The sequence below is a fragment of the Rhipicephalus microplus genome, chromosome X (assembly GCF_043290135.1).
Source record: "Rhipicephalus microplus isolate Deutch F79 chromosome X, USDA_Rmic, whole genome shotgun sequence".
In the NCBI taxonomy this organism is placed as follows: domain Eukaryota; kingdom Metazoa; phylum Arthropoda; class Arachnida; order Ixodida; family Ixodidae; genus Rhipicephalus; species Rhipicephalus microplus.
Window position 1 is genome coordinate 96,556,556 of NC_134710.1, and position 27,255 is coordinate 96,583,810.

Consider the following 27,255-nt stretch of genomic DNA (forward strand, 5'->3'; position numbering starts at 1 on the left):
ACAGGGGTAATATTTACAGGAAATTACTTTAAAAATGCTATCATTACAGTGAGATTTTGTACTACTAGACCCCTTGTTGCCTCAGTGTACGAGGCCTAAAGTGTGTTTCCCACTGGGCTGGGCTGCAATCTTTCACAGTGCCAGAAACATTATCGCCATATACTACTTTTGACGAGTCCTGTACCGAGAAACAATAGTATCTATGAAAGTGATCATTCGAGAACACCAGCTCACGATTAGTTAAGCTGGATTTTGCAGAGCAGAATTTAAGCAAAGGACAATTTGCATAGTTATTGCAATGAACTTCTATACTCTGTTTAGCTGCCGGTGGCAGCATCATCGCGTTGGCAGCCACATCACTCTCACATGCTGTCACCCTAATTTCCTTTCATGAGAACAATGCAACAGAAAGATATATTATGCACTGTAGATTTTAAGAAGTGTCACAAGATGTTGCCAACAGTGCTTCTGCTGCTGTTTACATTCCCAGAATACAGGTATCCTATTAATACGCACATATATGAACATGCTAAAAATCTTTCTTACTAGAAAGACAGTTTTCAGCGCTGAAAAATTGACAGCCACAGCGGCGAAACATTTTCTTTGTTTATTTGCAACACACTAACTGATATACAGCAATGACATTTGACATATAGCAGCAGCGTGCTATGAAAGAAAACCCTTTTTTTCCCTTTTAGAACTGCTTTCAAGCTTCAACTGTTGAGACACTGCAGTGTTGAGAGCTATTCCAACATCTCTTCCAACCTGCATGAAAAAAATAAAGCACAATTACGACAAGAAGAGCAGCTGCAGCCATTGCATTTCTACACTGTGAAGCAAAACGTGCAAGCAAAATGAAACAAATTAGTTGCAATCACCTCCTAACACCTTTTACAAATTTTCTTACTGTGTGTGAATCTCCCAGCAACAGGATCACACAGCTGGTCAACAGTTGTGGCCACAGAGTAAAATAAGAAATGAGCACTGACACCACCACAAACTAAAGCATGCGCTCAGGACAAACCATGCATCACAGTCATGACGGTCTAGATCAATCCTTTGCTCTTCCCCTGCACTCGTCTTGAAGCTTTGGCACATGCTCTCTCCTCTTCTTGCGCTGGTTGGATGGATGCTATGGATGGATGTTATAACAAGGCAGTGACAAGTCTGTCACCAAGCTAAAAAAAAAAAAAAAAAATAAAGAAAAAACTTTTTTCATTTTTTTTAAGTTGGTGTGATGGCTTAATTGTCGATTTCGATTAAATCTATCTTAATACAGTAAAAAAAACTCAAATTCATAGCCCACTTCTCTGCCCTTTATGGCAGAATGTCCTTATTTTTCCCACTATGTGGTGATCACATTGTGTAGCGCCCTCTGTTCAGGTGCATGGAAATCATTCCAACACTTGCACTGATTGACAGAGGCTGGCAGTGACGTCCTCGGAGAGTTGTAATCAGGGAGCAGATGACAAGATGGGAAGACAAGCATGTGCAGGAATATGGTAAAGCGTGCCCATGCGTCGCTGCTATAATGACTGAGAAAACTTCCACCCAAGACTCCGCTTGATAAAGGAATCTCTCCTTAGTTGCTTACTCCTTTCGTAGTGCCATCTGGCTAATATGCCGTAAAGCAAGATCCGGCGTCGCACAACGTGTCCCTTACGAATGAGCAGAGTCGGCGATCCTGTCTTACTCCGTGTTTATTCTAGACATTCGTGGTGTCCTGAATTTTTTCACGAGTCCGTGTTTTCACGCCCAGTCTTTTGAGAATGAATATGTACCAAGTAGCTCAGCTCTCTGTTATTCTAAGCTTACTCGGTGGTTGTGGCCAATATCAGAAATTCTCAAAGCATATTCTGAAAACATCAGTTTAAGTGACTTAAACACCACAGCAAGTGACATGTACAATGATTTGGGATGTTAAACCCCGCATCACATTATCGACATGTACAATGACCTCACATACTGCAGTCTTTCCCATATTTATGTAGTTCACGAATAAAGGTTTGTTGATATGGGATGAATACAACTACTACCATGACATATTAGGCTCACTTAAGCTGCTCATCATAATATTCCTCGGCATTCAATGCAGTCACAGAAACTTTTTGCCAGTTGGTATGGGACACCTCAACATTAGATAGATATGTGGGGTTTAACGTCCCAAAACTACCATATGATTATGAGAGACGCCGTAGTGGAGGGCTCCGGAAATTTCGGCCACCTGGGCTTCTTTGACGTGCAACCAAATCTGAGTACACGGGCCTGGAACATTTCTGCCTCCATCGGAAATGCAGCCCCCGCAGCCGGGATTCGATCCCGCGACCTGCGGGTCAGCAGCCGAGTATCTTAGCCACTAGACCACCGCGGCGGGGCGACACCTCAACATTCCCAGCACAGAATATATATTAGGAGTCTGCAGATATTCGAAATTTCAAATAGAGTTTGCCATTCGATTCGATTCGCACAGAAATACAGTCGATGTCTGATGGAAAATGGCCCCTTCAGATTTTAAATATGCTTCACCTCATCACATTCGTATTGACACAAAGCTGCCTTTCAGGATCCGCTACGATTACAAATGTATTGACTCAAGCAAACGATGGTTAAACATAGAGATGATAAATGTGGCAGAGGTGGGGGCTCCATTGATGCTGTTTTTGGCCTGAAATTTGGGCAGGAAGTCAGAACAAGCAGATGCCAAAAATTTTAGCTGTCCGAAATTTCAGAAGTTCATATATGTATATTGACATCGACAAGGCAGATTTGGAACTTCGGATTAGAAGGGAGTGCACATTAGTCCAACACATCAGTTGGGCCTCTGCAAAAGTTGAAAGAGAAGGAGAGGCTGAGGAAATAGCATTTTTGCCTTTCACGCATAAAGTGTTGAGGGCAACACTTTAGTTGCACCCAATCATAAACATAAATACCAATCAGCCTCTGCATTGCCTAATTCTTGATAAGACAACCACGAAACACCACCCAGTCAGTGCTTCATCGACCTAGCGAAAAGAAACACTATCATATTGCTATCTCATAAGAATATGCTTAGAAATCCTCTTTTACTTTTTTTCTGTAATGCCACTTCAAAGTACAGCCAAACCCCTTTATAAGAGACACTGATATAGGAAACGAAAGGGTTATATATAAGACACACCAGTGTGCCTACAATAAAATACGGATTGATAAGAAAATGGATACGAGGTACCCTGCTTATAAGAGACACATATAAAAGACAAGAATTGCAGTTCGGAGCTTGCCTCTTATAAAGGGATTCAACTATAATCAAAAAGTATTCTAGAAATATTTGAGAAATGTCGAAAAATATTCGATTTAGTGTTTGCACTCACACTTCAATACTTGAATTAGCTCCAAACCCAAAATTTCGCTATTCGCACAGCTCCAATATATATACATAAAAAGTAATTGTCTTTGTGTACAATTTATGTGGCCAAGATGCAACATGGCAGCAAGATGTCTGTCATACAGGCCCAACTGAATAACGCATCATATGTATCCATAGGCCAAATATATCATATCAGACAAATATAATGAAAAAAAATTTTCATCAGCAACACACTTTTTGGTCATGTAACATTAATTTTGTCACAGCAAAGTGGAGTTCACTAACTGTGTCCAAGTCATATCCGTAGCATTAAAAACAGCAAAAACAAAAAAATAATACACTGATGTGCACTAAAAGAGAATAATTGATATTCAGCAGGGCTAAATGTGTCATTATTAGCTGTGAAAACTAATTAGGCTTGTTTGTGCAGGGCTAACAAATTCATTTACATAGTTTATCCACGCATCAGCAAAAGTCATTGAAGTACCGTCTTTACTCGCGTAATGAACGCACTTTTTTCCTCAAAAAATCAAAGCAAAATTGGGGGTGCGTTTATTCTGCAGGGCAAATTTTATGAAAACTGTTTCGAGATAAACAAAAAACGCGGTAATGCAAAAAAAAGTTAGGTCACTTAGCCTTTTGCAATTGACATACGTGTACGCTGTTTGAAAACAGCTTCTTTGTTGCCCTTATAGTGAAGGGATACAGTTGCACTTCATTTATCTTCTGTGTTTGAAGGCGCTATCTTCTGCAAGCTGTCCCTGCGCCGTCCGCAAACTCCATAAAAGCATCTCGCAGCAATCGTTTAACCGCAACAGTGGTATCTGGGGTGATCTCGAGGGACGCTCAGAAGCATGCGCTACAGCACTACGACGCACTCTACAACTTCGTGGCAACCTCTCATGACGACCGCAACAACACCGTTGATATTGCCACATTCCTTTTCTCAAAGTTTGTTATCGTCCCATTACACTACGTAATTCTCAGCGTAAACTGCACCTGCAGTCTTCTACACTACTTAATTCTCAGCGGAAACTGCGCCTGCAGTCTTCCAGAACCTTCAGGACTGTGGTACATCATTTCGATAAGATCACGCCCACTCCGCAAACTATACAGATTATTCTGGAACGTACGTCACCGCTAGCAATAACGCTAGAACATTCGATGGCAAGTGTATAAATGCCGACGTGCTTCGCCGCTTGTCAGTAGATTGACGGCCGCCGCTCTGCCCGCCGCTATCAGTGCCATTGCCTCGCTGTAATCTTACTTTTCATTTCTTGGCCACAAGTTCGGCCCGAATAAACTGTTTCATCTTCGATCTGTAGTCGACTCCCTTTGGCCACGTCACGACTCCGTGACATCTGGTGGAGGTGCTTCCCGGCCCATGCGCCGAACGCCCCCCTCCAGCCGTGAGCCACGGCCACACCGTGAAGAGAACGCCAACCTCGATTAGCGAGCTAGCCGCAGGCAGCGAGGACTACAGCCAGAGTACGGGGTTCTACTCGATAACTTTTGCAAGTCCAAGGTCAGCGTCACTACAGCGACCACTATGACCGTCCCTGCGCCAACGCCCGCCGCAATTGTAATGCAGCAGCCGAGTGAGCCACTGACCTTCCACGTATCATCATGTGAAGAAACGGAGACCTGGCTCGAGACGTGTGACCGATTGGCCGCCTTGAACCAGTGGGACTCATAAGAAAAGCTGAGCCGCGTCTACTTTTACCTGGAAGACGCAGCGAGAACCTGGTTCGAGAACCACGAGTCGTCGCTTCAAACCTGGGATCTGTTCCGCGGCGCATTCTTAAAACGTTCACGAGCGTCGCCCTAAAAAGAAAGGGCCGCTGCTGTGCTGGAAAGACGAGCACAGCTTCCGAACGAAAGTGTCACAATCTTCGCAGAAGAGATGATTCGTTTGTTTCGGCTCACCGACCCTGACATGACCGAGAATAAGAAGGTCCGTTTGTTTATGCGAGGGGTAAAGCAAGACCTTTTGGCTGGGCTGGTGCGGAACCCACCCAAATCAGTTCAAGAGTGTGTCGGAGTCTACAACAATAGAGAAGACTCTGGAAATACGTACCCGGCAGTACGATTGCCGATTGATGCAAAGCAGCGCAGCTTTTCACGCTCTCGGCTCCGACGAAATACGTGAAACGATCTGACAGATCGTGTGAGAGGAGCTACGGAAGCTGCTGCCTTCATTACAGCCCCAAGTGGACTCAATTGCGGACATTGTCCGCTAAGAAGTTTGGCAGTCGCTTGGAGTTTCCAAAGCACTGCCGCATGACATGAGCTACGCTGCTGCTGCCTGACGCAATACTCCACGTCAAGAGGCCGTGCCGCCGCATTTTCGCCGCCAGACACCACCGCCGCCACCGCCATATCGTCCACCCGCCGGCCAGCGCAATGCTCTAAGAAAAACTGACGTGCGGCGCGCCCCCGACCACCGGCCTCTCTTCTACCACTGCGGGGAAGCTGGCCACACCTACCGCCGCTGCCAGTACCGCCAGATGGGGCTACGTGGTTTTGCCATCGATGCACTACTTCCACAGTGGGGTGAAAGACATGACATCGCCGACTATCTCACCAAAATGCAGAGGACGCCCCTAGGATCTTCCCATTCACCTTCACCCGGCCGCTACAGGTCACCGCACCGTCATCAGTACACTGGCCCAAGCCAGGGCCGGTTGCCTTGCCCGTATGTGGGAAATTAAAGGCAGCAACCGATGGAGGTGCGGCTGCTGTGCGACGAACTACCAAAGATCTTCCTTCGATGACACCGCCGCAACGGAGCTTTCCAAACACGACGCCAACCAGGCAAAGTCCTCACAACGAAACCTCACTTACCGAAGGTGACCTGACAACGCAACATGGAAGCAGCGGAACAAGCCGACGCAGCCGTGACCGGACGCCACAAGCTAACTGCAACACGAGACGGCGAACTAGCAACCTCAACGGTCTTATCGACGGCCACAATATTACCGCTCTCGTCGATATTGGAGTCGACTATTTCGTCATCAGTGGGTCGTTCACCCCGAAGTTGAAGAAAGTCAGGACAGCTTGGGAAGGCCCCGAAATCCGGATAGCCGGAGGTCATCTAGTAACGCTGGCAGGAATCTGCACAGCAAGAGTCACCATTAACGGCCGTATTTATTCCACAGACTTCGTAGTCCTACAGCGTTTCTCGAGAGATGTCATCCTTGGCATGGACTTCTTATACCTTCATGGTGCAGTCATCAACCTCAGAACAAAGTCGATAACGTTATCCACAGAAGAAGCACTGCTGCCGCGCACTGCATCAGGAAATCACGCCTTGAATGTGCTGGAAGAACAAGTCACCATTCCGCCTCGCTCCAGCGTCATTATTTCAGTCGGCACTCCGAAATCACCGGACTTGGAAGGCGTCATTGAAGGCAGTCAGCATCTGTTGGTCACCTGCAATATTTGTGCCGCAAGAAGAATTGCCGAGCTGTGGGGAGGCAAAGCAACGGTTATGCTCACGAGTTTCATCAATGAGTACAAACCCGTGAACAAAGGAACGATGGTCGCATACATAGAAGAAATTGTGGAAGCCACCAGTGCTTTCGCCCTCGCCGATTCTGCCCTCGCCGATTCTGCGGAATCTGCTCAGAGCAACCAAGCCCCTCTCTCAGCTTTCGACGTCAATCCCAGCCTTCCGAACCATTAGCAAGAATAGCTCAAGACCCTGCTCCTGCAATACGAAGATTGCTTTTCATCGTCGTCGAAAATTCCGCAGACCTCAATCGCGAAGCATCGCATCATAACAGAGGAAAATGCCAGACCACTCCGTTAGAGTCCGTATAGGGTTTCCATGCGAGAACGCAAGGCCGTAAAGAGACAAGTTGATGAAATGCTACGGGATGACATCATCCAGCCATCCAAGAGTCCGTGGGCGTCCTCCGTGGCGTTAGTGAGAAAAAAGGATAGAACCCTACGTTTCTGCATCGATTATCGCCGCCTGAACAAAATCTCAAAAGAGAACGTGTATCCTCTCCCACAAATAGACGGCGCACTGGATCGACTCCATAACGCGAAATACTTTTCAGCGATGGGCCTCAAGACTGGCTATTGGCAAATCGAAGTCGATGAAAGAGACCGAGGGAAGACGACGTTTATAACAGAAGACGGCCTCTTCGAGTTTAAGGTGATGCCCTTCGGTCTTTGCTCGGCGCCTGCCACTTTTCAACACGTCATGGATACAGTACTAGCAGAATTGAAGTGGCAGACTTGCTTTTTGTACTTGGACGACATCGTCGTGTTTTCCTTGAGTTTCGACGAGCATCTTCGGCGCCTTAAAGCTGTACTTAGAGCCATCAAGACGTCCGGACTCACCCTGAAGCCAGAAAACTGCAGATTTGCGTACAAGGTGATCTTATTCCTGGTACCCGTGATTAGCAAGTCTGGAGTCCGACCCTATCCGCGCAAAACAGCCACCATCGCCGACTTCTCCCCACCCACTGAAAAGAATGCAGTGCACCGATTTCTGGGCCTGAGCGTCTATTACAGGCGGTGCGTGAAAAATTTCACCCGCATCGCCGATCCACTCACTAACCTCACCAGGGCTGACGTGGAGTTCAAGTGGAAAACGCCACAGAAAGATGCTTTTCAGGAACTAAAACAACGCCTCCAGACATCTCCATTACTTGCACATTTCGACGAATTCGCCGAGACAGAAATACACACTGACGCAAGCAGGGTAGGTCTCGGCAGCGTTCTTGTGCAGAGGGCTGACGGACTGGAAAGGGTTATTAGTTACGCCAGCCGATCGCTATCCAAAGCAGAAGCCAATTATTCCACAACAGAAAAGGAGTGACTCACCATCATCTAGGCTACGTCGAAATTTCGCCCCTACCTCTACGGCAGGCCCTTCAAAGTTGTGAGCGATCACCACGCCTTGTGTTGGCTAGCTACTTTGAAGGACCCTTCAGGTCGCCTTGCACGACGGAGCCTGGGACTTCAAGAATATGACATTACCGTCGTTTACAAGTCCGGCAGGAAACACTCTGACGTTGAATGCCTCTCTCGTGCGCCTGTCGACCCACCACCGTCTGACGACCCGGATGACGACTACTTCTTGGGAACAATAACTGCTGACGACTTCTGAACAACAGCGGGCCGCCCCGGAACTTAGGGCACTAATAGAATACCTCGAAGGCAGGACCGCTGCCGTTCTGAAGGTATTCAAGTTTACACTTGCGTCGTTCTTCTTGCGAAACGGTCTTCTCCAAAAGAAAAACTTTTCACCACTTCAAGCTAAGTACCTCCTTGTAGTGCCTTCAGCTTTGCGACCAGAACTCCTGCAGGCCTTGCATGACGATCCGACGGCAGGGCACCTCGGTGTTTCTCGCATGCTCGCGAGGATACAAGAAAAGTACTACTGGCCACGTCTTACCACCGGCGTTACTTGTTATGTGAGGACATGTCGGGACTGTCAGCGATGCAAGACACCGCCGACAAGGCCAGCGAGACTTCTGCAGCCAATTAAACCACCTCGCCGACCATTCCAGCAGATTGGTATGGACCTACTGGGGCCGTTCCTGACGTCGGCTTTCGGAAACAAGTGGATCGTGGTAGCTACAGACTACCTTACCCGCTACCCCGAGACAAAAGCCCTTCCCAAAGGCAGCGGATCCGAGGTAGCTAAGTTCTTCGTCAAAAATATCGTCCTACATCACGGTGCCCCGGAGGTCCTTATCACCAACAAAGGAACGGCATTTACTGCCGACTTAACTCAAGCGATCTTGGCATACAGCCAGACAAACCACCGCCGGAAGACAGCGTACCACCCACAGACCAACCGCCTCACCGAGTGGCTTAACAAGACGATCGCCGACATGCTGGCAATGTACATCGATGTCGAACACAAGACGTGGGACGCCATTCTTCCAAACGTGACCTTCGCATACAACACGGCGGTGCAGGAGACGACGCAGATGTCTCCATACAAATTGGTCTACGGAAGGAGCCCGGCAACGACGCTCGATGCCATGTTACCCAACGTCACCGACGAAGAAAACCTCGATGTGAGTGAGTACCTTCATTGCGCTGAAGAAGCCCGACAACTCGCCCGCCTACGTATCAAGAACCAACAGATGACCGACAGCCGCCGTTACAATTTTCATGGATGCTTCGCGGAATACCAGCCCGGTGAACGTGTCTGGGTGTGGACGCCGATACGCCAACGTGGACTCAGTGAAAAGCTTCTGCAACGGTACTTCGGACCGTACAGGGTGGTTCGACGTCTCGGCCCATTCGATTACGAGGTTGTCCCCGACGGCATCACGAACTCTCAGCAACGCTGATCGCGACCTGAAGTCATCCATGCCGCGTGCCTCAAGCCGTTTCATGCGCGTTAACGAACTGAAACAGTGTGTTTTGTTTATTATTGCTGTATTGTAATTTATTGCTTGTACTTTCTTGCATTATTGTTGTACTTTCATCTCCTGTTAAATGAACGGGACGATCCCTTTTTCAGAGGAGGGCAATGCCACGTTCCTTTTCTCAAGGTTCGTTATCACCCCGATACACACTTAATTCTCACCGCAAACCGCGCCTGTAGTCTTCGAGAAGCTTCAGGACTGTAGTAGATCATTTCGATAAGATGATGCCCACTCCCTGAACTATGCAGATTATTCTGGAACGTACGTCCCCGCTAGCGATAACGCGAGAACATCCGATGGCAAGTGCATAAATGCCGACGCGCTTCGCCGCTTGTCAGTAGAATGAAGGCCGCCGCTCTGCCCGTCGCTATCAGAGCCATTGCCTCGCTGTAATCTTACTTTTCATTTGTTGGCCACCAGTTCGGCTCGAATAAACTGTTTCATCTTTGATCTGTAGTCGACTCCCTTCGGCCACGTCACGACTACGTGACAATATTGCGAGCTACCACCAAAGCGCCAAAACAAACTGTCGACAACAAGATTCACGACAAAATACGGTTCCCGTCTCGCTGTTCACATAAGCTACTGCATAAAAGGTAGCCTATGTCTCACTTGTTTTAAGTATGCGCGAACAACAATCATGAAAGCAAATTGCAACTGTAACGAGAATCGGGGTGCGACCATATTGCGGAAATCGCCACGATCTTTCCTGGGTGACAAACCATTTTTTCTGGTTTTCCAGAAACCTGCGGCGTGATAGCAACGGATGGCCCTTTGCCACAGCCATGGCGACAACAAACCCTGTCGACGTCGCTCGAAAATCCCGAGCATGTGGGTGGGCGTTTGCAGAAAGCGACCGTCAGTTGGCGCAGCCAGTTTTGTGACCTTCGCTTGCTGTGTGCTCATCAGATGCGATGTCTCTACACTCCCACCATTCGTGACCTCTGCTTTGGCGCACAGATAATAAACAAAAAAGACAGGGGATGTGCTGCACGCAGATGCAAAGAACAATATGGCAGCTGGCGAAAGAGGGGATGGAGGAGGGAGCGAGCCAAGGTGGGTCGACCAAATAAAAAAATGTAAGGGATCCAAAAGGCAAGGAGGCGCCATGTGGCGGTTAGCGGGACTGCAGGAACGAATGTAGGGGTTGCATTTATTACGGGGGAGAAAAAAAAAATCCTGATTTTGCAGAATGAAGGTGAAAGTGCATTTATTATGCGAGTGTGTTCATTACGCGTGCAACTACGGTATTAGGATATGTGCCATTGATTTTACAGGTGATGAGAAAAATCAATAAACTGAGAATGGAAGTTTTACTAAAGTACATGTTTCTGCTATGAACTCCATGAACTTCAATGAACTGAAACTTTGTATATGTCGGTCAAACTTCAAAAAATCTAGAGTGTCATATTTTACAAGGTTAATGTACTCCAGCCTATGGGTATAAACATTTCAAAGAGAGCCTTTGAATATATTTGATATAGTAGGTCCCCAAAGACAACCAGTCAGACTTAGAGATTCTTCTCTGGAATTTTTAACCATTCTTGCCATGAAATTGATTGATATGTGGGGTTTAACGTCCCAAAACCACCATATGATTATGAGAGACGCCGTAGTGGAGGGCTCCGAAAATTGCGACCACCTGGGGTTCTTTGACGTGCCACCAAACCTGAGCACACGGACCTACAATATTTCCGCCTCCATCGGAAATGCAGTCGCCGCAGCCGGGATCTTGCCATGAAATTCTCGCATCCATTCGCTGTTCATATGTGACGTACACCTTAGCAAAATTCAACGGCACGATTTTCCTGAACCCCCATATGATTCATGACTCAGTACAAAGCCCCCTTATATACTATGGATGAGAGAGAACAAAGTCCTTATACACAATTTCCCACAGCTTCGCACCGGCGCAGCCATGTTTGATCATGTGATCTGAAGTGGCCTTCAACCAGTGAACCAGCCATGGCCGTATTACGCAAGTTGGTGGCAGTAGGGTGTAAGAAAACCACATGCTTGTGTAGCTAATAACAGTTTGATATTTAATTGCCTAAAAATTGACAAGGCTGAGAAATTTGCGTTGTAGGAGCTTTGTCGGCAAGCTTCTATTGCTCATGGCTTACCCTATGTGGGCTGCCAGCATGTACATCAGTGTTGCCAGTGTGTGCACTTCTGCGGTCGCCACTCCAGTGATTCGAACAATGCTCACTACATGGCGCGCCGCCACCCAAGGCGCAGGTTATCAATGACCCACACGTTCGCCTCTTCAAAGTGGCTTTGCAAGAAACAGAAGTGAAAAGTGTGGCGTCATAACTATATCTCTCTCTGAGGAGGTCACCTCAATAACGCCACACAGGAGATGGGTAGAGGGGGAGAGAAATAAATGTGAAAGAAAGGAAAGAAGGAGGGTGTCAGATCGCGCGCGAATGCCCGCGATCTCGAAGCCAAGAGGAGAGGAAAAAAAAAACGTCAGGCAGGCCGGCAGGGCAAAGAGGATTCTCGGGACTACGTCCACTTCGTTTTTGTCTGTTTGTAGGCATGGCAGCATGTGACAAGTTTGTAGGATGAGAGTTACGCACGGGTACAGATATCCTCCCATGCCTTCTCACCTGCCTGATCTCAACCCCGCTGAAAAACGCCTGAAAGCTCCACGTCTGCCTTTTATGAGCATTAGGCATTTGACTCACGGCAGTGGTTAGTATGGCATAAAGGGGCAGGTGGTCAACGTGCCGATCTACGTGGCCAACACTGTGCAGTGGCGGCCACGGAACGTCCCCGACAATGCTGCCTTTGATTTACACATCATGCGCCGGCTCGTTAACAAGCCTTCCTACAGAAATAGTCTCGCCAAAAAACATCAGCACCTCCAAGCAAGCTCCTCTAACGTCATTCATTTGGTGAACATGGCAGTGATTTTTTTGGCACGTACTACCTCACAGTGATGATTGATAGTCTATTATACTTCACATTTATGGTGTATGCCTTTAATTGTTGTATCAGCAACTGGAAGTAGCTCTGGTTACAAGCCAACATGGTAGCATTCCTGCAGACACGACCGCCCTCTTTGATCTAAGTCGCACTTACTACTTGCCCACTGTCCTGACCGCAATAAATAGATACGTTGGGGACAAAATATCAGGTACACTTTGTTTTCATTATTGTGATCAGCTGCGTTAGTTTAGCCCCACATGATAAGCCTTTTCTCCAAGAATATGAGAGTAGATCTAGGAAACAGCAAAATGCCAATAAATACATTGATCTTGAAGGTTCAAGGTGCAAAAATAAAGGAAGGAAAAGCATAGGTTTCAAATTACGGCCATACAGAGCACAACGACAACATGATAACGAGGAGGGAGAAAACCACATCCACAGGTGCCACCATGTGGACTTTTTTTTGGCATTGCCGTCTGCTTGCTTTTATTTGCCCAATGCGTGTGCACAGACCCTATGAGGATGATGAGCAGATGACGCAGTGTGGCTGGAGACATAATACACAGACAAGTCCACTAGTTGAAACATTGGCTCCAGTGACATTCCCTGTCTAACAACATCTCATCACTTCAAGCCACCATCCAGTCTTGTTTTGATTTTACAGGTGTAACACACAGGTATACCATGACTGGACAAGTATATTTCCTAACACAAGACATCCACAAATGGAAGATAAGAACCCCCTGGTCAATTCCTACCTCAATGATGTCCATAATGTTTTCAGGATGAAGGCTCCCAGTACTACCTTTGATGAGGCTTGCTATTTTCCCAGTTGCTGTGACAGCCATTGTTAATGAGCCCACTGCGCAGGCCTCTTCTTCTTGTGTTGCATCTAACACAAACTGTTGACCAATCTGCAACATTACAGAATAACGACATCATAAGAAATCAACACTGCCATTGCAAAATATGACTATCCTGTAAACAGAACAAATTATTTCAGGTAATTTTAAAACTATAACAAACATCTATTATTATGAGGTCCTGCAGTAAAAATGAGAACCTAACGAAGACTTTTCGTGGCAATACCCAAAAGTGTGGTGCAATGCTCGGGTGGCATCGCAGGAAATTTCTCTGCTCAAGAGCATTCTCCATGCAACAACCAGTAGTTTTGTGTATTGCAAAATTTGAACCATAGTTAAGGAAATCCAAGATATCATGATACAGTAAAACCTCGTTAATTCGAAGTGACTGGGGCCGCGAGATGGCTTCGAATTAAGTGTGTTTTCGAATTAACAGAACATACAGGAAGTGGGATGCAAAGAACTTAGAACTATTCAAAGTAATCAGTGCTCGTCATTTGCTGTGCCAGCAAGCTTGCGGCTCCAAAGGTCATGTTTTCCAGCAATACCTGGTCTTTATTTTGCCACGAACATGGAGGAACGGTGAGCCTCGCTGTTGTCACCGGGAAGAAAAAAAAAACGGTCGTGATCGACTTAAACGTGCGTCTGCAGAAATCAAGACATCTTCACTGCAACACAGTAATAAGATGTGGGCAGCTTGTCGCCTGCTCCTCGCTTCGTTAGCACGTCATAATGTGACCATTTGCACATTCTTTCTATTATAATGATGAATTTAATAATGGCCAGTGTGACGAAGCTCACGATGTAATTTGGCTGGAAAAAATGATCTTTGAAACTTTCCAACTTACTTTTTGAAGTAGGGGTTGCTGGCAAGAACTCCGCCAGCAGTGCAAAGATGCGAATTGCTGGAGCAACCGGCAATCGGAGGTTCGCATAATCGCGATTTCCGCTAAACTGTCCTTTAAGAATTACTTTACAGTCCCAAAAAGAATGGGCAAACCATGACCCGCTGACGTTGCGAGAAACATGCGATAAGCTGCCCGCGTGTCACTGCTGTATGCAGTGAAGCACAGCTAGTTTTCCGCAGGCGGACGTTTTGGTTGACTACGACACTGTTTTTCCTTTCTTCTTTTTTTTTTCCATTGGAGGTAGCGAGGCTTGGGTGCTTCAGCTGCCACTCATTAGTATCGATACGTTTCATTGTCTTGTGGCTATGAATAGCCGTTGTTTCGCGGATTCGCAGCGAAGTCAGGATCTGGAACTGGCACATTGCACCCAAGGTTTTCGAATTAATCGGACTGGTGACGGCCGCCGCTTCAAGTTACCCACTCAATCTTACATCGCAAATTACGGGACCGCGGAAATCTTTCAAATAAAGTGGGATTTCAAAATAACCAAGCTAGAATTAATGAGGTTTCACTGTACATCTTCTTTCAACTGCACTGCAGTAAAAATTCTGAGCATTTTGTGTGTGGAAGGCTCTCAAGAATGCATTCTTCTATGAAGGAAGCAAAGTGCTGTTCCAAATACGTGCAGTGCATGCAAGAAGTCACAGATACAGTTTCGCTGGGCAGGCATTTTAGCATATGCACTACTGCAGTCACATGAAACTCAACTTGCTGTGCCAGAAGAAAAAAAAAAGAGGGCAGACAAGAAAGAGTGACGTTCCTGCACTCTTTCCTGTCTTCTCTTGTATCAACCAACTAGTCTGCAAAGAAGCATTTAGGTCATGCGACTTAAAAGCTGCAACAGCAGACTGTCACATTGTGCAACTATTTGGGCAACATGTGTCGACTTAAATTCACGGCCCCTTAACAATGACATAATCATCAAATTAAATTAATAAATTAATAAGTACAATACTTAGTGCTACAGTTGTGAGCCTAACTAGTTCTGGTGGGCACCTATGATGGCTGCTCATATAGTGCTAGACAGAAACATGCTTATTTGGCAAATTCACATTCCCTTGCAGCTGCCATTGGTAAACAGCGAGGCGGTCTCAGTGGCTTTTTGAACACACGCAAACATTTTGCCCATGCAAGGAGAATGATGCAGTTTCAACTGCTCTGTTTGTTTGACATTCATCCAGTAACACATATTGTGAGAATACACCGTTTATATTCTACATTCTCCTAACTTAGGAAACAAACAGGCACAACTTGGACTATATCTAAACAAGATTTAAGCAGTTCAACTGCTGCAAGCAAAAAATATGCCCAACTAGAAAACTGAATAATATTAAGAACTATACGAGAAAAATAATCTTTATCAAGAGCAATAATCATTACATATCATATTAGTGTCGTGTAAGCCACACACTTTATACATTGCATACCTTCATGCGTTCACGTCATTTTCACTAAAAGGGTCAATAGGTTGTACATCTCAAACATCAGTACATCTTAAACAAAAATCAGTACATCTTAAACAATTAAGTTATTAGGAAAGAACACAAATACAAGTACTTGGGTGTCACGTTTTCTGAGGATGGGGGATGGTCTGAACACATTGCCAGTGTTCTCAGCAGAGCTGGAAAAGCCCCAGGCTTTTTACGAATAAATCTTAAACATGTAACCAAGGAGGTTAAACAGGCCGCATATTACGCCTATGTCACACCTATACTGGAATACGCCTGTCCTGTGGGGGATCCATTTCACAAAGTACATATTCATGCACTAGAGTGCATTCAGTAGACAGCAACAAGATTTGTTATGGGAAAATATGACCGAACTAAAAGCTTCCAATGTATGAAAAGAGAACTTAATTGGCAATACTTAAAAGATCGAAGACATAATCTAAGATTGAAACAAATTTATACAATCTATAACAAGAAAACAGGCATTGATCCTTCAGAATATTTAAAACCAGTGCATTATGACCACAAATTTAAAGCACGGCCATACAACCCCAGAACGGATCTGATTAGGCATTCTTTTTTTCCACAAGCCATTGTCGAATGGAATATGTTACCAGCTGATTTAGTTGGCCGCAAGACTGGGGATTCATTCTATGAGGCACTGTGCCCACCGCAATAATGCCCAAGATGGCGCTGCTGGTAATGTTCCAAATAAAAACAAATAAAGGAGTCTTGCAACACGTTTTCAAGTAATTGTTAAATAGCTTCATTAAAACGGCTTACCGCCTCACGAACTGACTGCCGCAAAAATTTTTTTAATGCGTCCAGTATGAGAGGAGTTACTGGAATTCGTCACACACCTCAAGTGATTCATTTCTTCTTTCGTACTCGCAAGCGCTAAAAGCTACACAGGGAGGGGGATTATAAGGGGGCAAGAATATACGTCCCTCCATCAGCACAAGTTATGACACTAAGCACTTTCTTTTCGTTTCTTTTTTTTTTTCTCTGAATGCACAGCTTACATTCAGTGTGATCATAAGCGTGCGCATGGGCACATGGTGGAATTTTGCAGCGGCTGCGCTAACTATGCAGCTCATGATGCTAAAATCAGCCAATGGCTATGAACTTTGGGTTTGTGGCACGGTCATTTGGGTCGATGGCATCAATTGTAAAGAGAAGAGGGCATGATTTACAGCTGACTTAGTGCATTATGTAATTGTAAATGAACACAATTTTCTGACCATGCTGAAAATGTGTTGCAGGGCCCTTCTAACAGAACCATGACAGTCTTATTTTGGTTTGTAACTTCTTTGGTTTGATGGTTAGCTTTGTGCCTGATAATACCAAAATTGAACTGCAAATGCTCAAACATATATAATTAATGCTAGCATCGTTAACACAAGCAATTTTGGTGTCCCTTCAGAACGCCCACCTGAAGTCATAAGGAACTAGCGCTCACTGTGGTCGTGGTGGGAGTGCCATAATATCATGTGCGCTCAAGCTTTGGTGACACTGAGAGTGCACTTTTTTACTTGCAGTCTCAGATGCAAGAAAGAATGAAATGACATGGGTACTGCAGTGTCAGTTAGGGTGTGACACACTAAGCACATTCTTCTGCCGAAAGTTCTGTCTACATTGAAATGACATGCAACACACCTGCTTGCCAAGCACCCACTAAACTGTTTTTAGTGTGCCCCATTAAAAAACTCCTTGTTATGCTTTTTAATATGCAACTGGTGTAAGCAGCCACGACTGCCTTGATAGCAGCATGAAAACAAAGTGAGGGAGGTTAGAAACAATAGCCCCTGTAGGGTGACAGTTGTGTATGCCCTACAATTTTATCTGTCCTGACAAGACTCGGTTTACTCGCTAAACATTGTAAAGGGACCCCTATACACATCATATTAATGGCAATGTCAAGAGGTGTTGCCAACTCGGATCAGTAATAACGCTTAATTTGCTACAAAACTAAAACATTTTACACGCAATGTCCACCACTACGCTTGTAAGACAATCCAATGACACAAACGTTTAATGTTTCCAATTTTGATGTCAGGAGTCCTATGAAAGCCTAAAGGAAATAAACCCAAGGATACCATAACTTCAGGGTAGAGTGGTAAACAAATCTAACCAAAAATCTGCTTTATGGTTGCAGCATAAAGAGTTTACACACAGCATAAGGAACCAAGCAGCAAGCAACACACCTTTGAAAGCGTAATAAAGCAAGGCACGTTTGCAATGCTCATTTTGTTGACATCATATGGGTCATCAGAAACTTCAATTTCCGGTTCTCCATTTTCATCTATGTTCACTGAAACCTTTGGAATTCTGCAAAACAATAAGCATTAATTATTATTCCTCACTCAACCATGCTCACATGGCTCGTTTTCTCATGCAATTATAGTAAAACCTTGTTAATTTAACTTCCATGGGACTTCAAAAGCTGCACAATCATCCAAATGCCAAATTATCAAAAGTATCCAAGAAACAACTAGCAAATGTCTGTTTCATCAATGCACTTTCATTTTCTTGAGGAATACGTACATCCAAGATTATTTTGCATAAGAGCTGTGCGAAAGCTGCAATTATCGTCATTTGCAACACAGCTCAAGACAACATGTCATAAGATGAAATGAGCTCTGAGCCTATACCTTATAACTTACCAACAATGTAATTGTGGATGGTGAAGCCCGCAGCCGTATCGGCTGTCTGCAAACACTGTTATAGTTGATTTGCATCGCATATTATGGCACTTCATGCTTGCTGTGCTCAGTTATTCAACAGAGTGAACCATATTACAGCCAAATATGACTGAATTTACAAGACTTTGATGCACCTGAATAATGCATATGCCATATGTATATGATATGTACAGGGTATTTCAACTAAAAAGCACCAAGTGATAAAAAATTGAACATTAGAGCAATATTGTTGTGAGCCATATAGAGCATGTCAGAATATTTTTTTCGATCCGCCAAGCTTGGTAATTATTAAAAATTACTTAATAAACTTTTTATATATCGGCTCTAGCTAAAAATCTTCAATACAAAACTTGTAGCGCTCATCAAGAAATAATAAAATTTTCCATCCTCAGTGACATAATTGAGCTGCTTTTTTTAAAGCCTTTGTTAAAGTGCGCAAAAATTCAAAAAATGCCACGTGATTACCGCCTAACGGGTGGCGTTTTTAGTGCCTTCAAATGTAAGTTCGTGGAATTGTCAAAGACTGCTCATGTATGAAGGTCGCTTGAACAGGCCATCGGTGACTTCGATAGACGTTAAGCGATGGTAGGGTGCTACCGTTAAAAAATAGAAGAGAAAAAAATTAGACGAAAAAGCGGCCTGCACGTGCAAAGGCGACACGGGACTGTAGGCAGCATTCGAGACAAGGCCAGCATTTTTTTCTTTTCAGGCTAACGATAAACATGACGGAGGGAAAGAGGGTGAAATTGTGATGAAGGAAGAATATAAAAAGCACGACGGGAATACGTGGTATACAGTTCTTTTTTTGGGCACGCTTCGAAAAGAGAAAATCAGGCTCTGGAATGATGCGTTTTACCAATGAAGAACGTGTGAATATGATCCTCGCCCTCAACCGAGAAAACAGAAACAGGAGAGAAGCAGCAAGATTATTTCGCAGCTGGCACCCTGAAATTCGGGTAAATAGTTTGACATTGATGCGAAATTACAAAACTCTCAAGGAGGCAGGCACGTTCAGAAAGCCGCGCGAGTGCACAAAAGCTGTGAATGAGTCGCTTAGAACAGACATTTCGCTTTCATAGCATCCCATCCCCACACAAGCGTGCGCGACGCGAGTGGTGAAATTGGTATTTCCAGCAGCAGAGTTTAGCGTATACTCAAGACTGGAGGACTTCACCCTTACCATGTTCCCCTGCATCAGCAGTTGGAAGAAAGAATTTTAAAGACGTCTTGACTTCTGTAACTGGCAGAAGATAATCCTGGCTTCCTGAATAGCATAATCTGGTCCGAAGAACCCGTTTTGAACTTCGTGACCCGATTTGAATTGATGAGCAAAAATATTCAGGTGGAGTGTAACTGATTAACTATTGCTAATTTTTGTTTCGTGACAAAGCAGCTCCAAGCTGCGCGAAGCGAAAAAGCCGAAAGCACGAAGATTAGACGAATTCGTGTACTACCTATCACTCCCATGCTCGCTGAAGTGCCATGCGTTGCAGCTTCCATAGACACCAGTGCCAGAGTTTCCTCTAGTCTAATCATAAAAAACTATATATTCTAATGCACGAAGACATGGCTTGCATTTTCGTGCAAGGCATGAGTAAACTGAATACGACAGCATCATGAGTCAACATACTAAAAAAAAAGGTGCGACATCAACACGACCAGTAAGCTGAAGGCAAAGGCACACAAAGGTGCATTAAGACCTCTAAGATTTGTGCACACAATCCCGGTGGCTATGACAAGTGACTGAAGGTTTATTCCACCGCAGTTCATTCTGATGAATTGGGGACACAGCGCACATGCTAGTTGCGCCTTCCACAACAGCGCGAGCAACACGTATTTGTACCTTCGCAGTAGCAAACACTTGTGTAAAACATCGCGGAGTGATGGTATGTTTTCAAGAACCGTACTCCATTACATTGCAAGCCAGTGGGCCCCAGCCAGGACCAAAGAAAAATTTGTATAACCCTGAAATTCATACAAGCCGTGATCATATCACGCAGGTTTCACTGTACATATTCGAGAGATGATGTCCATGGCAAAAATCTGCCGGGGGTGTCCATATAATTGCTATCGTGATAAAAATGAGTGGCACCGCCATCATCATCAACAGAGAGTGGGACTGAGCAGGGGTTAATCCTCTCTTCTCACCAAATCAACTGAAACAAACCGCCAGACTTTAAAGTTTATTAATTCATTCTTAGCTCATGCAAAACATCAATTACAAGGTAAACCGAAGGCCTTGTTCAGAAGTTTGGAAGGCAAGTACATAGCAGAAAACTGTTTATGTGATATTCATTTATTAGTGTTCAATTGTGATGTAGACGGAGGATTTTAATCTTCTTGTGTCATTTAAAGGCTGCTTTAGTCTCCTTGAGATTCACTTATGAGTTACCCACAAAGATGACTTTCAAATTATTTGACATCCATTTTATTCTCCATCCACGCAATACCTGTCAGGGCTACAAACTACTTAGCAATTAGCCAATCATGCTCCACATTTCTGTGCATTCTAAACTTGTAAAGAGAGGGGTTGTAAACCTATGTTATCTAAATGCAGTGAAACATCCAATCTTCACAAACTTTTCTAATTATCTTCATCAATTAAAACATTCCTATATGAAATGGCATCAAAATACCCATGTTTTCTTGTATATGATTCCACACATATTTTTGAAACTGTTTACACACTTTGCAGCAACACTACTAGTTCACAGCACTTTCCAGCTTAAAGTGGTACTGACACGAAATTTTTCACATATAGTTTTTTTTTTTTTTTTTTGCATCAAATGATAGGTCAAGTCCCCAAGAGCATAGAAAACGTACCGGTAAGTGCGAGTGCACCCTAAAAAATTAACTACAGCATGCTTTTAAAGGCTAGTTTCGGTTCCTACTTTACCCTGACGTCACGACATGGTATGAGCACCACCACTAGACGGTAGTACGTGCACGCGCACGTTTTGTGACTTATTCTCGTCCCCGCGTCGCTTCTTCGGTTGTCTGCCGCGTGCCGCACATGTGACAACTATCGCGGCAGGAGGGCACAACGTTGAGATGGCATGACTTCTTAAGGCGCAGGTTCTTTGTCGACAATCCGAAGTCAGTAAACAACTGCATGTTGTGCGTGCAAGTGGAGCTAACAGAGTAAACTCCGCTTGGTTGGCGTCCAGTTCCCGCCTCAGCCATGGTGCACGAAGTCGACCCATGCTTGTCTCAGCGCCAAATCAGACTGGAATCGGTAGAGCTTGCACATATTAGAGACATTTAATATACTTCTTTACACTAATGTGTTACCGGATACCAGTTTGCATTTACCGTTACCAGAACGTATGTTTTTCAACGTGTCAGCTCCCCAGACGTAAACATTTACGTACATACATAAACGTTTACTTTTACTTTTTCGGCAACCACAACTGGTGATGCTAACTGCGTTTAAACTATATTTAACTTAGAGAGGATTGAATCACCGCTGCTGCAAGATCGCAAGACTTTTTTTTATCGTGTATGGTATCCTCGTATGCAAAAAAAGGTGGAAAAAAATAATAAATACAAGGTTACTGTAAGGATCATGTCGACATCTTGCGACACTTCGTGCAACCACAGTCCTGAACACGTTGACTTACGCGTATTGTTTTTAGCTGAAAATGATTAAAAGGTAACTCATTCATTATAACGGCACTGCACAAATTTTACACCAGACATACATTGCATGATGCTTCTGTAATAACAATTTTGTGATTGCCTGGTTCATTTTGATCCTGCTAGATGATGGCACATATACAGCCTGTCGGGGGCTCTCACGTTTACGGCTTTGATGTTCTAGGCCAGCGTAGCCTTTTCTAGCTTTGGTAATTTGGGTGAAACAATGTATTCGATGCTGGCGCTCATACTTCGGCTTATTTTATCTCCTCGGCTGGAGTCTCCGCAATGCTGATATCGTGAGTTCCTACGAACGAAAGTCGATTTACAAAATTATACTCGGCGACAACTTTTCTTGGCACTGAAGAGAAAGCTACATAGGCGGAGGTTCTGCACATGTAGCACTACGCGAAGCAGTCCGTTTTGGTGCACGTCTCATAATGCCGTGGAAAGTGCGCTCCAGGAGCGTTTGAGACGCAGATGCTGCTTAGCGTTTGAGGTGCACGTAAAAAGCTGGGACTTTCTCGGGCGTTCAGAAATGCGACGTCACAACAGATGAATTAAAAGAAATACGAATATCTTACTGGTGTGAGCTGCATCCTGTCTCAAATAGCTCCACATAGAAAGTAAAAAAGAACATTTATATTTCACGTTGAAAATACAGCCGCTACTTTGGAACTACATTCACTGGCGGTAGGATGCACACGATTTGGTTCCGTAGCTTTCCCTTCAGTGCCAAGAAAAGTTGTCGCCGAGCATAGTACTGTAGCCTGACGTCAAGTTAGTGTCTATCTTGGTAGGAGCACTATGAGAAATGTGACTTATTATCAAAATAAAATATTTTATCAGGATTTCCTGAGCATCATACATGCTCAGTGTCGTCTATGTATATTGACCTCGAGGCCATAGTGTGGCGCCACCTATATCATGACATCACTATAGTATGCCGGGTTGCGCCATCTGCTGCTACCCTGCATTTCCTGTGCTGTTGCTACCGCGTGTTTTTGTTGTGTGCACCACACATGCTTCCCGCTTGTCATAAAGCTGATTATTTAAAAGATGCAGTATAACCTGATAAGTCTTGGAATAACAAAACTAGTGGTTATGTATTCATTCTGACAGACGCGAACACGGACAGAGGAAAGAAATCACCTGTTGTTGTGGTGAGCTCACTTCCTTCTTGGGTGCGTGTTTGCACGCCCTGTCTTTCAGAATGAAAGACGTGATAATTCGGACAAAGAAACCCTGAACGAGCCATTGTCCCCTTGTGGGATTTTTTTGCAGCATGCTACAATCCCTGCACAGCAGATACCATAGCGAACGATGAAAGCGTTATTGCGAAAGCTAACCTGCTAATACGGTTTTAAATATTTTCCCCGCGAGAATTCTCAGACTATAAAACGAGCCACAGAACAGTAATAACACCCGCACGTGGGGTCCAAATGCACAGCTGTCAACGAACCCGTACGAATGGTGAGCGGGGAGAATCAACAAACATGCTTAAAAGCGCTCGTGGGATCTTCTGGACCAATTTATTGCCCTCCACTCCTCGTTTTAATTATGGTCTAGTAAGATTGACGGTCATCGCATTTCATTTTTTTTACTTCATCTACTTTTCACCTTGGCTTACACTTGTCGGCAACATATCGATGTTAGTTTTCAGCGCCTTCGATGAAATGGTAAATGTGACAACATATTTGTTTCCTAAGAACCTCGCCGTTAGAGTTATTTGAGACGTGGGTGGTCTTCTTTTTACTTATTTTGTTAAGTTACAGTGAGCCTGTCGTTTTCAATTATCAGTACATTAATCAGCAAATGCACGCCATGAGCTGCCTGGAGTCTTCTTGAGCATACGTCAGCTCAGCTGTTACTGAAGACCTCAGCAACGACGGCGTACACAAAATTATCGTCAAAAAAGTGTTTTCTGCGAACCCGCGAGTTAGCGTTGGCGTCTTATCCCATTTACAGCTTTACCCCGCCAAATGTAGCGCATTTCTTTGCATTTGGGGCAATCATGAGAAGTTACTGGGACATCTGTCGCATACGTCTGGCACTGAGACATCTAACAGTACACCAACAAGCTAAAGCTGCTTGCCGTCCGCCGCGGTGGTGTGGCGGTTGCGGTACTCGGCTTCTGACGTCGCGGGTTCGATCCTGGCCGCGGCGGACACATTTCAATGGAAGCAACACTCTGGAGGCCCGAGCACATTAAAGAACGCCAGATGGCTGATATTTCCAGAGCGCTCGACAACGGTGTCCCTCACAATGATATTGCGGTTCTTGGGCATAACCTTAGACATTATATTATTATCAAAAGCTGCTTGTACGCAACCTAGCACTGCTTACATGGCAACGATATGTCCCGCAGGCCAAATTAAGCTTTACACGCTAGGAAGCGAATGCCCCGCCCCGAGATCTCACCCAAACGTCGCGTTCCACAACGACTAGGCAGCAAAGCGAGAAGAAACATCTTATCTGTGACATCTAAACGATAGCAGCGCCGGTCACTCCAGTGGAGGCCCTCGCAGCCAATAGGAGAATTTTATGGCCGAGTAAACTCACCTCTGAAAAAAGGTGTCAGTAGCCCTTTAAAGGGACCCTAAATGCAACTATTAAGTCGACGTTGATTGTTGAAATAGTGGTCCAGAAAGCATGCAGTGTTACTTTTGTGCCAAGGAAGGGCTTATTTTGAAATAAAATTACATATTAGTGGTCTACATCGGATTAACACACTTCATATTACCGGCCTCAAGAAGCGGGCCATCTCATGTCACTGTTGCCATGCCCCATATAGTTTCCTAAATATACACTAGCGGACTCTGGCGCTAGTGCCAGAGTCCGCTATGAATTATTACTATGAACTTATTACTATGAATTCAAACCAACTAGCCCAAATCGCCATTCTTCTTTAGTGCCTACAGGAGCTGCAACGCATGGTGCTTCAACGAGCATGGGAATGATGGGTAGTACACGGATTCGTCTAATCTTCGTACTTTTGACTCCGTATGTGTTCATGTGTCTTGGAGCTGTTTTCTCACGAAACGAAAATCAGCAAATGTTCAGCAGTTGTACTTCAACACCTTATTCTTTTAGGCTTGCTGTTTCAAATATGGTCACGAATTTCAAAAGGGCTTATACTTTCCTTCGAAACAAAACCGAAACACATCAATAAACGAAGCCACAAGTGCGATTCGCCGCCCGTGAGTAAGAAGACTAGACAAATCCGTGTACTACCCATCATTCCCATGGTCGCTGAACGATCGCAGCACCAGAGTCCCCTCTAGTTAATTTTAGAAAACTCGATGCCATGCACAACATGCACAACGTTGCTCAGCTTTACTGCACTGCCGCTGACATTAGTAGCAGCAGAATGAAAGCAGGGGAAACCACAGCAGCAACAACGGCCATTTATCTATTTCCTGCCATTGGCTGCGCGATGGCAGACGTGTTTTGGTTCAACTGGGCCCCGCTAGATGGCACGACCTGGCACGAGTTTAACCACGCAAAAATTGAATTTTCAAACCACTCGCGTCATTCCCCATAGTAACGTCTGGCATTTTTCTTTTCCATGAATCAAACAGAAACTAACCAGCAGCAATTTATTGCGTCTCTTGATGCACAAAAAGTTATTTATTTAGTGCAGCTAGATAGATTAGTGATTAATTGTAGGCAGTTCGTCTGGCATTATCGGGATCATTCTGAGAGTGCCCTACTGCAGCGTATGTATTCTTGTGCATTTACCTTAATTTCTCGGTAAGTAGGGCAATGCTGGTGATAATATTCTCATTTGAGATGTCATACATTGAGCTTTCACTCTGCCATAAATTGTTATTTGACTTTAGTGTCCGTTTAGCATTACTAATATTTTTCACTTATAAATTTCTAATAAAAGTATAAGGCCCGTTTTCACTCTGCATTTCAACACTTACACTAGTTCAGATATTCCTTTAATTTTGAGACTATTACAAAGATTTGGTCTGAATGTCATAGCTGCAGGCTCGAAACACCAACAAAGTGGTATTGGTTCACGCGAATACAAATAATTATAGTCAGCTGTGGTCAAACAAATTATGTCTCACGCTGAAGGCAGCATTTCAACAAGGCAATAATTCCCACAGCCAAGCAGCTTAGGTCTGCTTGTCCAATCACTATCAATTTGTGTATAGGTCTACAATAGATTCGTATGTACAGATGGGTTCACAGTTAAAGGGAACACCTTCGTGTGCACCATGTCCTGATTTCGCTCTCTGGCAAATGCATAGACACTTAGATCTGCATAAGACTACTGCTGGTGAGTGTTCTAACTCCTTTTGATAGACTAATGCCATGCACAAACAATGTTTTTATGTCTACTTGTAGCTATGAGGCCGGCAATATGACAAGTGCTCATGAGAAAGTTCCCTTTAACAGTGGACGGTACTGTACATGCATTCTAAATGATTGCTGTTAACAAGCACAGTTCAAATTCATGTCATATTGATAGACAATATTATAATTCATTCTCACATTACCTGTTGACTATCTTTCACAGAAGTTTAGTGTTATAGTGCAAGTTGCCTTTGCCATGATTATGTAGTTTGGTACAATAAAATTATTAAAGTTTTAAGCTCTATCCTGCTTTGAATGACATTAGCACCTAATGAAAATTGTTCTGAAAAACAATAAATAGCTGCACTAGCTTCAGAACTTATGCTAAAAAAAAGCGCTAGGTAAAAATGTATGTACTGAAGCTCCAGAAGTTTGAATAAGAGTTACCAACAAATGAAGTAACTTGTTTGGTGACTACTATTATCAGGTGAAAATTACAACTTCTACACTTACTTTAAGTCATACAATGCTGCCTTGACTGCAACAGAAACAGCATCAATCAGACTTCCACCACATTCCAAGATCTGAAAGAGTACAAGAAATTCACACTGGACATGGAAATCATGACACTACTTGCAATTACAATGGGAGCATCGAAATTTTACACAGTAACATCACACTGTTGACATTGAAAAAGCATGATATCAATGCCTCA

At 44.4% G+C, this 27,255-nt stretch overlaps 1 protein-coding gene across 1 annotated transcript in view; it reads right to left on the reverse strand.

The window, feature by feature from the left end:
- Positions 1-591: 591 nt before the first annotated feature.
- The window catches only part of Rrp42 (exosome complex component Rrp42), a 33,814-nt gene continuing 7,150 nt past the window's right edge, over positions 592-27,255 (reverse strand). Inside the window, exons 5-8 of the mRNA XM_037427429.2 lie at positions 27,054-27,124; positions 18,099-18,222; positions 13,434-13,589; positions 592-765 (exon numbers count right to left, since the gene is read on the reverse strand). Coding sequence (XP_037283326.1) covers positions 667-765; positions 13,434-13,589; positions 18,099-18,222; positions 27,054-27,124 — 450 coding nt within the window. The 3' untranslated portion in view covers positions 592-666. The remainder of the gene's footprint in view (positions 766-13,433; positions 13,590-18,098; positions 18,223-27,053; positions 27,125-27,255) is intronic.